This window comes from Carassius carassius, chromosome 16, assembly GCF_963082965.1.
Source record: "Carassius carassius chromosome 16, fCarCar2.1, whole genome shotgun sequence".
NCBI classification, from domain to species: domain Eukaryota; kingdom Metazoa; phylum Chordata; class Actinopteri; order Cypriniformes; family Cyprinidae; genus Carassius; species Carassius carassius.
The window spans coordinates 20,944,633-20,958,445 of NC_081770.1; the positions used below are offsets into that span (position 1 = coordinate 20,944,633).

Consider the following 13,813-nt stretch of genomic DNA (forward strand, 5'->3'; position numbering starts at 1 on the left):
AGAGTCTGGCTTATGTTTATTTACTCTTGAATTCATAAAGAGGTTTACTATGTATATAATGTAAAGCAAATGAGATTCTTTATATGCTAGTCCACAAATGCAGTTATAAATACTTTTATGGCAGTTTAACAAGATTTGGCTTTACTACATTGTCCGTCTGACAACTACACACTAGATCACAATTCACTCTCAATGACAATTTAGTCATTTTTCTCTCACCTTCAGGTCTTTTCAGACCTGTATGAATTACTTTCTTCCATCAAACACAAAATCATGGCACTTCTATGGTCATTTTTTGGAGCTTACAGCTCCAGTCCGCATTTACTTCCATTGGATGTAAAAGAGCATTGTGAACATTCTGTTAAACATCTAATTTTGTGGTCTACAGATTTTTTTTTGTTTAATATATATTTATTGCGTAAAATAATTTTTTTGGGCAAACTATTACTTTAATCACAGAGACCAACTGTAGCAGCATTGTAGATTTGTTTAAAGCTATTAAATATTTATTTGATAGATTTTACAGCAAAACACAATTTAAAATGGGTCATAGCATCATGTCTGCCATGATATAATTTACTAATTCAATCTCCCAGCATGCCACAGCACACAGTCTCTGCCTACTGACACCATTGGGAACTGTTTTGCATTAAGTTTGGAGACAGAAAAATGGCAACAAACCAAAAGAAATATAAATCAGACTATTTAATCCCAATGCTGCAGAAAGGCAACAGCAGGTCTTAGTGTTCAACCATTTTGAAGTTATTATAACAGTACACGACAGATAAATGACTCCAAATGTTGTTCAGTGTTCAAACTTTCAACATTTTAACATCAATCGTCAGTGAAGCTCTAAGCCTCTAAACATGCATTTCGAGTACTTTACAAAATAAAGTATGCATAAACACAATGATTTTTACAACTAGTGCAGGACACTGGCATGTGACACAACCTGTGCAGCTGCTCCGCTTGAAACGCTTTCAGGCTTTCGTACGAGCGCAATCTCTATTTCATGGCCCCGCGAGACCAAGAACAAAGTCAATGGGTTTTATGACCCTGACGGCACACAAGGTGAACTCAACCATCCCAATCATGTTCCGCGCCTGCTGGATGGCTCGCAAATACTGCACCTGACACCTCATTAACTTCGTCCGGGGCTTTAAACACAACAGAAACATCCAACATATGCTTAACCAAAGAGCAGCCTCTTATCTGCCTGTGACACATCTCCATTTAAACAGGAAAAAAGCAGGATGGGGACTTTGCGAAACCCATCAAGCCCGTGTCAGGGTACGAACTTCAGGGCAGAGATGAATAACGCGACCAGCGTTTCAAGCCATTTAATCCCACCGCTGACAATTAGACTGTCATGCCGTCAATGTGGAGCTCTTTGTAGCTCAAGAGCTTGCACCTGCTGAACATTACTCTTATAAAAAAAGAAACAAAATAGGGGAAAACATCACCATGCATCATGGTAGCGATACATCCTCTAATAGAGGGCGCCATCTGGCTGAGTGTGTACGCACCATCGCGCTTAAGTGCTTTACATCTGTTAATAGAGCGGCCGCACCATTGTTTTCAGCGAGCGCTCTTAACCCCTGTGTTGCACTCCTAAACGCTGCGTGCACTGCAGGATGTCACCATGTTACCTCTCGATGACAACGTCCAGGTTTCTTGGTTACTCCGGATGCACATGTAATGGCACACATATTGTTGCACTAATTTGCCATCAAATCTTCCTATCTGTAAATGCCAATTATTTTTTGTTCTTTTTTTTTTTAGGGGAAAAGTGCCATAATATTACTGGTTTATTTATTTATTTTTTATATGCAATTCTCCGAAATACCTTGGGGGCCATGTAAATACCAATCTGAAAGCTGCCTCAGATGATGTGATAGCTGTTCTGCCGTTCAATTGTGGTCTTGCCAGATGTCTTCAGATTGCAGCACAATTCCATAAAAACCACTTCATGACAAAGGGAAGTTAGACAGCTTCTTTGCATCACAATAGAGTAGCTGTTCAGTCATTTTTAAAACCTGACCCCCCCCCAAAAAATTTTTTTGTTTATTGAAACAGAAATTCAATACTTCTCCGGCAACATTAGCGCCTAATATCCAACTAGATTTCAGTATAGTCCATTCTTCTACAATGCTTTATACACAAGTCACAACCAATAAGAGAGAGAGAGAGAGAGAGAGAGAGAGAGAGAGAGAGAGAGTGTGTGCACAGGCAGATGTATTGAATAAACCAGAGGTGCTGTGCCTACCAGGGAGATGCAAATGAATGAATGCAAAAAAAAAAAAAAAAAAAAAACATATGAATATCTTATTTATTGTAGTCCTTGGAATATTTTTTAACGCCAGCCGTTCTGTCTCGCCCAGGATTAATAATGCAACAGATTCCAATAGGTTCAATAATGGAAGGCAATCAGTAGAGCAGAGCTCATGCGCGCACGCAGGAGCGTGTCCAATGCTTCGCATATTTCAGCACATCTCGCGTCCACAGGAGATCCGCGCAGCTCCGCCAGTCTCTTTCAATTAAATCAGTGTAACAGAGGCCAATTCCCCCCAGCAGCTGCATTGCATGTTAATATGACATTGATCCCAGTCAAAAAGGATAAAATCCAAACATACAAGAGCCGTTGTTTTACACAGAGATGAATTCTTTTTGCAAGAATAATAATAATAATAAAAACGTGAAAAAAGACGATGTGCTGTGGTATTATGGACATTTAACATGGTATTTACAGCAAGGTATTTACAAGAATACCAAGCTATACACGACCAAAAACAAAACAATCCAAAACATGGTATTAAATTACCAGTGCTATTTTAGTATCATTGGCATCCTATTATATTATTCCCTGCTCATTACATTAAAACCCTTGGTACTGTACATTGTCAAATTACCATGCTAGTACCATGGTACCATTTTGTACCATGAAAATACCAGGTGCCTATGGTTTATTGACATTTACCGTGACAATGCTACGTTAGTATGAGACTTGCTAGGTTTCATGGACATTTACCATGGTAATACCATGTTTTTGTGACATTTAGCATGGTATTACCATGATTTCATAGCTTTCTGACATGGTCATACTATGTGTTGTGACATTTACCATGGTGTATCTATATTTTTATGGAAATCTACATGATAATACTATGTTTTGTGACATTTATTATGGTGGTAGTATAGTTTCATGAGCATTTCTCATGGTAATACTATGTTTTCATAACATTTACCATGGCATTATCAATGTTTTTCTAGACATTGGACAGTAGCGACATCATTACTATGTTTTTGTGAGGTTTACCATTATATTATCATGTTTTCATGGACATCTGCCATAGTATTAATATGTTTTGTGACAGTTACCATAGTAATACCACATTTTTACAATGTCTTTGGCACATGGTAGTACTATGCTTTGGACATTTGAAGTGTCAAAGGAGTAGTGCCGTCAAACAATTAATCGCGATTAATCGCATCCAAAAAATCTCAAAAATTACGTTTTGATATATTTACAGTAGGAAATTTACAAAATATCTTCATGGAACATAATCTTTACTTAATTTTCTAATGATTTTTGGCATAAAAGAAAAATCTATAATTTTGACCCATACAATGTTTTTTTGGCTACTGCTAAAAATATACCTCAGTGACTTAAGACTGGTTTTGTGCTCCAGGATAACATATTATGTAGACAAAAACTTAATTTTGGATGTGATTAATCGCGATTAATCGTTTGACTAGTACAAAGGAGTAACATGTAAATACCATTACATGTATATCAAAGTACCACAGTGTTATCATGTGATGCCATAACTGTGCCACCACAGTACTTTTTGGTATACATCATGAAAAAAATTAACTATGCAGTAGCATTACTGTATAATTTTATAATACAAACAGTTGCAGTCTTGCAGTCCTGTGAATTTCAGGACTGCTAATACAATGGGTGCTGCTAAAACAAACATACAGTGAGTGATGGATGATCCGGGATGGAAAAAGTGCATGTTTTGCATTGCATGTGTCTTAACAAAACATTTGACAAACCGTCCTGTCTGTCTGACTTAATATTTGGAGTAGCAAGTATGTACATTTGCATGTAATGCCACACATGGATAGCCTCAGCCTTGCAGAAGAGAAGTGTGGCTTGACAGCTCTGGAGCTTTAATTGGATGAGGCTTTTATGGGACTGGAGGGCGGCTTGTAAAAGATGGAACCATATTAAATCTATATGTGATGCCAGGGGGAGCGTCTTGCTGTTCCAGCCCCTCAGGTAATAAAGCTAGTGTTTTAACTTTGAATAAGAATGCAAACGTTTTCCACGGTCAGTCAATTAGCCACAAAACTAATAATGTGCCTCGAAATCAGCCGGCCAGTTTGCTGCAAGCTACTCATATGTTGCCAAAACTATATGCTTTACCGGGAATGACAAATGATATAGTCCAGTGTCGTGGTGTATAGTGTAAATTGGTACAGCAGTGCCGTTGACAAAAGAGGAATGAGCTTTGTTAAAGTTGAGCATAATTCACATGGTGGCATGTTTTCGGCAGGGATTGGAAAAGTGCAATACTGCTGCATAAGCAAATGCTGTAAGGTGGCTATTATCCAATAAGATCTCCTGTTTGTTTAGATTGTATGATAACGGGGTGTTGGGAATGACAATCAGAGCAGTCGTGTGTCCTGATTATCAAAGCTTCCTGAGGACGAATAAAACAATCTGGCGTGCGTGCCATTTAGGAAATGTCAGCATGGGTGTTTTTGTAACTTAAAACGTGACATAATATAGGCTGATTTGTTTAAAATCAAGGCAAGAAATGTGCTTGTTCTGTAATGTAATAGTATATTTAAACAAATATCCCATGTGAACCCACAATTCCACGGCTGCCCATCCGACGGTCATATAGGTCACGTAGGTTGATTTTTGACTACAGGCATAAAGTCTGGTTCACTTTGCAGCTCAATTATGAAAGAGATCAAATTTGGTTTGGTTACTTTGTTTAGCAGCAATTTCCTGTCAATAATCGAAATATTTGACATCACAATTAAAGAAAAAAAAAAAAAAAAAACGGAACAAAAAGTTTTTATTGTGGTATCCGAATAAAACCTAAAAAAGACTATTTACACTTCTGTTCATTTTTGATTCGTATAACAGAAGGTTGTATAAAAAAAATGAAATTTGTGAAATTACGTATAGTTTTTTTGCATTCATTCTGTCAAATCAAAATAAAACGTAATGCAACTGACATTTTAACTCACATAAAATAATGCAAATAGACCACAAATTTAATTTACATTACCAACTCTAGTATGTTTCACTCTGGTATCCAGTATTGTTCGTACAAAATGTTTGTTAATTCAGAAATTAGTTCTGAGTTTTAACATGCAGAAAACTAATTGATCGAACTGCAAGTACCTGTGTGCAATAATCTTTTTTTCTATTGTGGTATCAACTATTGTTCAGTAAAAAAAAAAAAACTATTCACACTTTTAACGCAAATTGTTATACAGTAACATAAATAAAAATAAAAAATGCGTAGCTGTGTTTTGTTTTGTAGACTTGTTTGATTCAACCAAAAGAAATGGGCACTGAGTTTTTAAAACGGAGTAAGTTACACAAGTGTACTGCAAGAATGTTTACATGTGCAGTTATATTGAAGATATATATATATTTTTTTTTTTAAGTGTACTATCAACTATTGTTCAGATGAAAATCTTGAAGACTATTCACATTTATGCTATTAATTAACTTTTTCTGTTATATCGCAAACAATTGTACAAAAAACCAGAAACACTTCACCTCAGACCCCATCCCGTAAGAGAGAAAATGAAGCTCTGTTGCTCACCCAGTGTCTGATGAAACTCACCCGACACCGGGGTCATGGGGGTGGGTGGCAGGCTGTTGATATTGAGCGCCCCCATCTGGTGGATCTGGGTAGTTGGAAAGGCCACGCTGGGCGCCAGGTAGCCTCCGTGACTGGCAGCCATGAGGGCCGCCTGCTGCTGCATCAGCTGCCGGATAGAGATAGAGAAAGCAAAAGGAGACAGGGACAAAGAGAAAGAAAAGTTACTAGAAGCACACAGCCTACCTGGGGGCATGATGGATAGGCAGTGCTTTGCAGAGTAGAGGAAAAAGTAGAGCGGAAAAAGAGAAAAATGTGTCAACCTATGTTTAGTGAAAGCGTCCATCTTCCCAGTCAGAGGGCTGTCACAAGCCCCCTCGAAACATTTCAATAGCTGTCGGTCTGGCTCATTCTAATGGAGGGATCGACGCACATATTATTGTAGTCCTTAAGGGAGCTAGGAGTTCGGAGCAGAAGAATTTGACTGTATTCATTTTTTCCCTTTCAAACTTTAAGGGGATGCTTTCTACATGGCCTTGACAGTGCAACTTCTTTTCCCTCCCCCGTTTACTTTACGATGTGACAGCTATCAAGGCTGAATATATCATGGTTTCATTGAAGGAGATCCAGCTTAGATCTAGACCAAATGACCACTAGATCCAGATCGTACCTCATGCTTGTTTACATATAGCATGCATGTTTTTTCTAATACCGTCACTGTGCACTTATAGACTTTTGCCAGAGCTATTTAGGGATATGCAAATAAAACAACAATAACAAAATAATATATATATATATTTATATATATATATATATATATATATATATATATATATATATATATATATATATATAAATTAATTGCAATAATACAAGTTAAGTAAAAATTGTAGTTGGTCACCTTTTGTCAGAGCAGATGCGATGTTCCTGTGGCTCAAAAAGTTGTGGGTTCAATACCCAGGGAACACACATACTGGTAAAAGGGTCTGCTAAATGCATAAATGTAAATGTAATGTGTTGGGAATTCAAGAACAATGCTTTAAAAAGTCAGGGACGACATGAAACTATTCCCATCCAGTTAAACAATAATGCAACTAATCATCACAGCATTCCTGAACATCACAGGATACAGTCCCCATAGAGGAAATAAGGCCAAAAGTAATATGCTACTTCATACAATAATCATCCAGCTGCCACTCTTCATTTGAATGCAGAGGATGATATTGTTCATGTATGCTTTGCTCTCCGCTGCTGTTTCTCCTCTGGATCGTAGAAAGGCAATCATATTCTTTCATTGGCCTTGTCACTGAGCCTGAAAGATGCCATCCACCCACAAAACAAATCTATAAGCCTCGCCTGCATTACTATCTATAAACTCCTCCTTTCATTTGCATAATTCCATCAACAAACCACAGAGGACCAGCTATTATCCTTCAGGTAAAATCCACAGTTTGGGGGAAACAATGAGCACAAGTAAGCTAAATGAATATAAATCTCAGCACAAATATGCTGAGTAAATACAATGGGAATATGTCAAGAGAAACATTTCATTCAAAATTAATTGAGAGGTTTTTTGCAACACTGCTTAATGTATTAATACTTTTTGCTTTATACGGTTTCAGAGAATCTACCTTTAACAAAAGTGTATTTTGTCACATTTCTTTTCATGTATAGCTACCTGGGTGAGTTAAAACTTAAGAAACTTAGAAACTTAAAAATGGGTCACGGACCACTGGTTTAATGCATTTGTCAACCTTCAGGCAAGCCCACCCTTACGGTCTAGTTTCTCTCCGCCATGTAATAGCCATGCCACAGTAATCAGACGCTTTTGTGCCCATCTTGCAGCCTCTTCCTTCGTGCTGAATGGGGCGTCAGAGTTAAGCTGGCTGGCTCTCGCCGGGTGACAGTTTGCTAATGCCCTTTAAAAGCCAGAGGGACAGGCTTTGGGCAGAGCACAGTGCGGTGAGTTGAAGACTTCCATATTGTAATTTCCCTCCATGAACGGCTCAGATAATGTCGCCTTTCATGGCTGCCACCAGATTGCCTCAGATAACGATGTGGCATTCAGTTCTGCTCTTTAGGAATTAAAACAGAAAATTGGAGGCCCAAGCATGTAATTATGTTGGGGAGAAGTGAGCAACATCAATTTGTTCTTGGAGGAGGTGGAGGGGAGAGAAGGAGGGGGAAAAGAATAGAAAAACAAGTTCCTTTAGCTGTCGGCGGAAAACGAGATTATAAAAAAAAAAAAAAACTCTTGTGTATCTCTGTTATTCTTATTCAAAGACATGGTTCAGTCAAAAATGATATTTTTTTGTACTCTCCTATTTGCCTTTTTAAACACATGACTTCATTTCTTGCTTGGAATATAAAAGGACAAGTTTAGCGGAATGTCCAAGCTGCTCTTTTCCATCCCATGAAAGTGAATGGTGACCAAGATTTTCAGCGTTTGAACCGATTTTTTTTTAAATTATTATTTACTATCATAAAAGTAACATAACTTCCAAAGACTTGGAATAAAAAGCAAGAGTTGTATGGCCCACTTTTATGTAAAGTTTATGGCCATTTTGTGTACTCTTTAAGACCTGACAGGTACGGTCACTACAAGCTATTGGGATGAGCTGTGTCAAAATTTAGTCAAATTTGGATATGAAATCACAAATGTTATTTACTCACACATTTATGGTTCCAAACCCAAACTGCTTGTGTAGAATATAAAAGGAGAAATTTAGCAGAATGTCCAAGCTGCTCTTTTCCATACAATAAAAGCGAATGGTGACCAAGATTTCTGGTTTAATTTACTTTTCTTTTGTTAAGTTTTTTACAAAAAACTCATCATACAGGTTTGGAATGACGTCAGAGTGAAATAATAATTATAAATAATTACAAAATAACAAATAATTACAACAATCAAAAACTGGGTGAACTGTCCCTAAACATTTCTAAACCAAAACTTTACCCAGCATCTTGAATAGACAGGAAGCATTCAAGCGAAGGCAAAAGGGACCAAATTGCCTTCAGCAAAGTCTTCATCACCGAGGTCATAACCTTTTCTTCCTTCAAAATGTGGAAAAAAACAGAAGCGGCCATGGAAGAAGAAGTTGCCTGGGCGACGGCATTCGTTTAGTGTCAGGCATGTGGGTTTTTTTTATGGCTTGCCTATGGCATTAGTCTCCCTCGGTGCCACCAGGCAATCACCTCTTTATCACTGGGCAATTATCTACCCAGAGCTGCTCTGTGTCTCTGCCCACCTCTGCCTGCATCACACATGACCCCTTACAGTCGGTCTGGCCCTGCTGCAGCGCAGGGAGAATGGCAGGATGACTGGAGAGATATTTATAGAGAGACAAGAAATGGAGTGAGCTGAATGCGAGGACCCCAGTTATTAAGGTCCCTTGCCCTGTAAGATTGCCTGAAATGGCCTCGCTCCTTTTTCTGCTGTCTTCAGGACTAAACATGGTGATGGTGCAAACATAGTTTTGGTTCTACCAGAACTTGTTTAAGGTCCTAAACATATGCAAGTTTATAAGCCCAGATATTAATGCTTGGGACTAATTAAGATTCTTCCTTAAGTAGTATTTTGTCTTGTTTTCCAGAAAATCATCCAAACAATATTGGATAATATGCTGCATGTAATCAGTTCTAATATCATATACACAACCATTCAAAGGTTTGTAATCATTAAGACGTTTCTAAAGAATCTCTTATGCTCACCAGGCTGCATTTATTTGATCACAATATATTTAAACAGTAATATTTTGAAATTCAAAAGTACTGTTGTCTATTGAAATATACCGATTTTGTGTGCGCAAATTTTTTTTTAAAATTATTATTATTAATGTAAAAAACATTTTTTGCTACCTAATATTTTTGTGTAAACCTTCATACGCTATTTTTTAAACAAGATAAATTTAAGAAGCAAAAATCTTGTAATCTAGGTACCTTTTTTAACATTATATATTTCTACTGGGAACAAAACACAAACATCGCAGAATGGAGGCAATAAATCTCAGTAAACAAGGAAGTGGCAGAGTTACCTTCTATAAAACCAGATTTACTTTTATCCAGGAGCTCACTATAAACATGCAGAGTATTTAACTAATTAAAAATGACCTCACTCAGGATTTACTTCGAACTAGGGATAGTAAGATTCACCAATTCACATCAGTGCATCGCAATAAAAGTTAACTATACGATGCATTGATTTAAAAAGGTTTTTAACATATTTGCATCAGTAAAAACAATATATATAATTATTAGTAGATGCGCTATACTTTTATTATTTAGAAAGTGACCAATAATTTGTGACCAATATTTTATATGTAGATTTATTTCACCTCTCTAAACGGTTTCTCATGCGCATTCTCTCATTGCCACTGCTGCTACGTGATTACGACATATCACAACAGTTTGTCAGAAGGCACTTAAGTGAATTTATTTATGATTTGCTGTCTGTCTGAACCACTATCTATACCGTATTGAATTGCATAGCATCATATTTTTTTTCCCCATTTCATTGTATTGCATTGAACTGAACTGCATTGTGTTAAATCGAATAGAAATCGCAACGTATCCGTTTTGGCTTCATATGTATCGTTAATATATCGTATCGTTGGCTATGCATGTGTATCGCATGGGCCTCAGTTTTGTAGATGCAGATTCCTACTATAATCTGTTGCTCCACTAAAAATACTTTACCTAAATAAGAAACTAAATGATGTAGACGTAGTCATTTTACAGTAATGTGCACTATAGCTCCCCCTGTGGCAATGCTGAGAATGTAACATGCATTTGCATTGCCCTAAAAATAACGTTTCACAATGCAACCAAAATCAATCTTGCATGGCTATAAGCATTTGCACTCACATACTTGTCTGAGTTCACTTCCTTTTTTATATTTCTTCACCATATATTTGCTTAAAGAGGGTGGTTTATATGTACAGTATATAGTAGTCATATTTCTACAAAGTATCCATTTATGACTAGAAAGACGCTTTGAGTAAAACATACAAAGTTCTACTGAGGAGCTAGGTGTTGAGATTGTATATTTCTCTATAATACATCAATCATGTTGTCTATTTATAGATCCTCCATCAGAAGGAATGCTTTCAAACAATGCATAAAAACTATAAAAAGATGCATAAAAACCCTTTGAATAGCCAGCACTGGTATATTTCTCAACAACAGGGGGCAATGTAGGTTAATAGCAGTACATGTGCCCCACTCCTCAGCGCCCTCCTCCCAAAAATACCCAGACAAACATTCCTCTCATTAATGTTGGCTTCAGAACATTCTGAAGTGCTTTCAAGCAATTTGTGCGTCATATTAATCTAATGCACCGTCTCTGGTGATTGGCATCAAGTAAAAGAGATCTTTCTGGCTTTCCATCAACATCCGTGCTTTTATTCATCTTCCAAAAAAAAGAGAGAGAAAAAATTTCGAAAATGAAGATGGCTCTGCTCAGAAAAAGGAAAAAGATCAAACATGAGGCAGCGGGAGAAAAACACAGATAAAAGATGTTCGGCTTGTATTGACAAGAATGTCTGAAAGAAAATTAATGTTTCTTGCTTTCATCGCGTGTTTATGTCACACCCCCCATTCCACTCCAGAGACGAGGACGGGGCCGCATCTGATATTTCCAACATCTTCATGTACTATTGAATGATAAGCTGTTTGTTAGATTTAGGAGTCAGATGTACCTTTTCGAAAATGTACCTACCCCTCCAATTTGCGCTCAGATGCCCCCTCCTCTGCCCTGACTAAAATCCAATTTACTGGCTGTCAGCTCAACCCAGTAATCCTCTGCACAGCTGTGTTTGTGGAAGGAGCCTCTTAATTTGCTCGTCCTCCACGTTTCTAAATGTACCATTGCCATATCTGAAGCTAAATGTTAGCTTATGCGGTTTGTTGCATGCTTATGAAGGCGCAATGAATGCCTGTTTCAGTGTTGGCGATCCTTTCAAATTCTGCTCATGTGAGGATATGAGTGAACAGAAGAGCGTAGAAAATGCTAGTGGCGCTAACTTGCTATGCTAGGTCATTGCTTAGTGGTAGCTATGCTGTTCTGGGTGTTTGCTGGCTGGTTAGCCCAAGTTGAAGAGCCACGAGGAAACAAAACAAAAACAAAAAACTTGTCTATGATATTTTTGTCTTTTTTCCCCCAAACCAGTTGAGCACAAATCCCGCCCCCAAGGGGGGAAAAGAATTAATAGATTCAATTTAGAATTCAGAAATATCACAAATGGATCTAGTTTGTCCAGTGACAAATAGTAATGCTAACTATCTGCCAACGCTATAATAACATAACGGTTGTGTGTTAGGTTTACGGTTTAGCATTTATTTCAGTACAGGCAATGTGCATTTTGATTGACATGACCAATTATACCTTTTATAATCAGCTGGGAAGTGGGGTTTGCACTTAAATAGTTTCAGAAGAAAAAAATTGCATGACACAGTTGCTTTTATAAATGCACCGTATATTTAGCTGCCAGATGAAAATGATAAAGCAATTGCTTTGAAAAGTCAAATACAACTTCTACTGAACAAGCTGCGTAATTTGAGGTAGGTTATCATTTGTTAAATTACATGTTAGCATTTAGCACTCAGCATTAGTGATTTTTTTGAGAGTTAAGTTATACAACCTAGCAGAAAATCGTGTATTGGGGGAAAAAATACTCAGAGTATCTTTAAAAGCCCAAATCAGTATTTTTATTTTTATTATTTTGGTTATGTAGAAGATGTCATCCCTGATATATTGACAACTAGTGGTGTGGAAGCATTACATAAAAATCTACAATGATGACAAATGACAATTTTTTTTTGTGTTTCTATCGTTAACTAAAACTATTACAAATTGTACTATTAAATATTTTCTGATGAATATTTAGATGAAAAATTTAAAAAAGAATGTAACTAAAAATAAGTTTGTTGAAATACTACAGTTGCTAAAACTTAAAGCTATAAATAAAAATACACTAATAAAAATTACAAATTAACTAACAAAAAAAGAAATGTCAATTTAATCTGCACTGATTAAATTATTCAAATTAAAGCTTATTCAAAATATTCATAAATATTCTAATGGTAAACAATAATACACTGGCACTAACAGGCAGGAGTAATTTATTCCATAATCAATAATAATCAAATTTAGGGTTGGATTAATATGGCAGCTCTCGAGGTGACTCGTTAGGCTACTAATATGACTGGAATCATCATCTCATATGATGCACTGATAACAACAACAAAAAAAGTAAAATAAATATATTTTTTTCACATTTAAAACTCGTAAATGAGATAAAAAAAAAAAGTGAGTGCCCCTTTAACTATGCTTCTGTGTATCTGGTTTAAAATAACAATACCCTTGATTAGTTTTGTCAAAAACAGCAAGCAAAAAAGATAACCTGATAAAAAGTCGCAAACTTCGGCATGCGATATCATAAAGCAGTTGGTTTTGGCATGTTGTGGCTCGAGCTGGAACAGTGAATTATAGAGACAGTGTCATTTCCACAGAGTTGCACACTGCACCATCTCTGACACGGGAGATAAAAGTCACTGCCAACCTGTGGGAGCCACAGCAACCACCCTGCCTGCCTTCCCGCACACGGCTCTCTCGGACCATTTGCATTTCCTGCGGACGCTCAGCATCTCATGAATGTTAATAAGGGCATATTTTTCCCATGTACTGGCCCGGCAGTTACTGTGGGATTGTCCGTACGCACATCTTCCGCTGACCCACGCATGTCTGTGATATGAAAATGAGTGTGAATGATAAGACCCCGGGGGCCGAATCGACTCCAACAATTAATCCTGCCATTTACGAGAAAAATTTGCCTATGCCGGAATACATGAATATATGTATATCTATCTACCCCATATGGAGGAACTAACTAGAAACGAACTGTTTTATAGTATCTCTCCCCAAAACTGAACCGAGATGTCCCTCATGAATGAATATTAGGGAC

At 37.1% G+C, this 13,813-nt stretch overlaps 1 protein-coding gene across 11 annotated transcripts in view; it reads right to left on the reverse strand.

The window, feature by feature from the left end:
• Positions 1 to 13,813, reverse strand: part of LOC132159873 (CUGBP Elav-like family member 5) — a 188,092-nt gene that overhangs the window by 8,480 nt on the left and 165,799 nt on the right. For 7 of the 11 annotated variants that reach the window (XR_009437912.1, XM_059569514.1, XM_059569513.1 and 4 more), the window contains exon 7: positions 5,856 to 6,021. Coding sequence is in view for 10 of the 11 variants with exons in the window: in XM_059569514.1 (XP_059425497.1) it covers positions 5,856 to 6,021 (166 nt within the window). In the remaining variant the exon portion in view is untranslated. The remainder of the gene's footprint in view (positions 1 to 5,855; positions 6,022 to 13,813) is intronic. The other 4 variants (XM_059569516.1, XM_059569512.1, XM_059569511.1 and 1 more) reach the window with 1 other exon arrangement.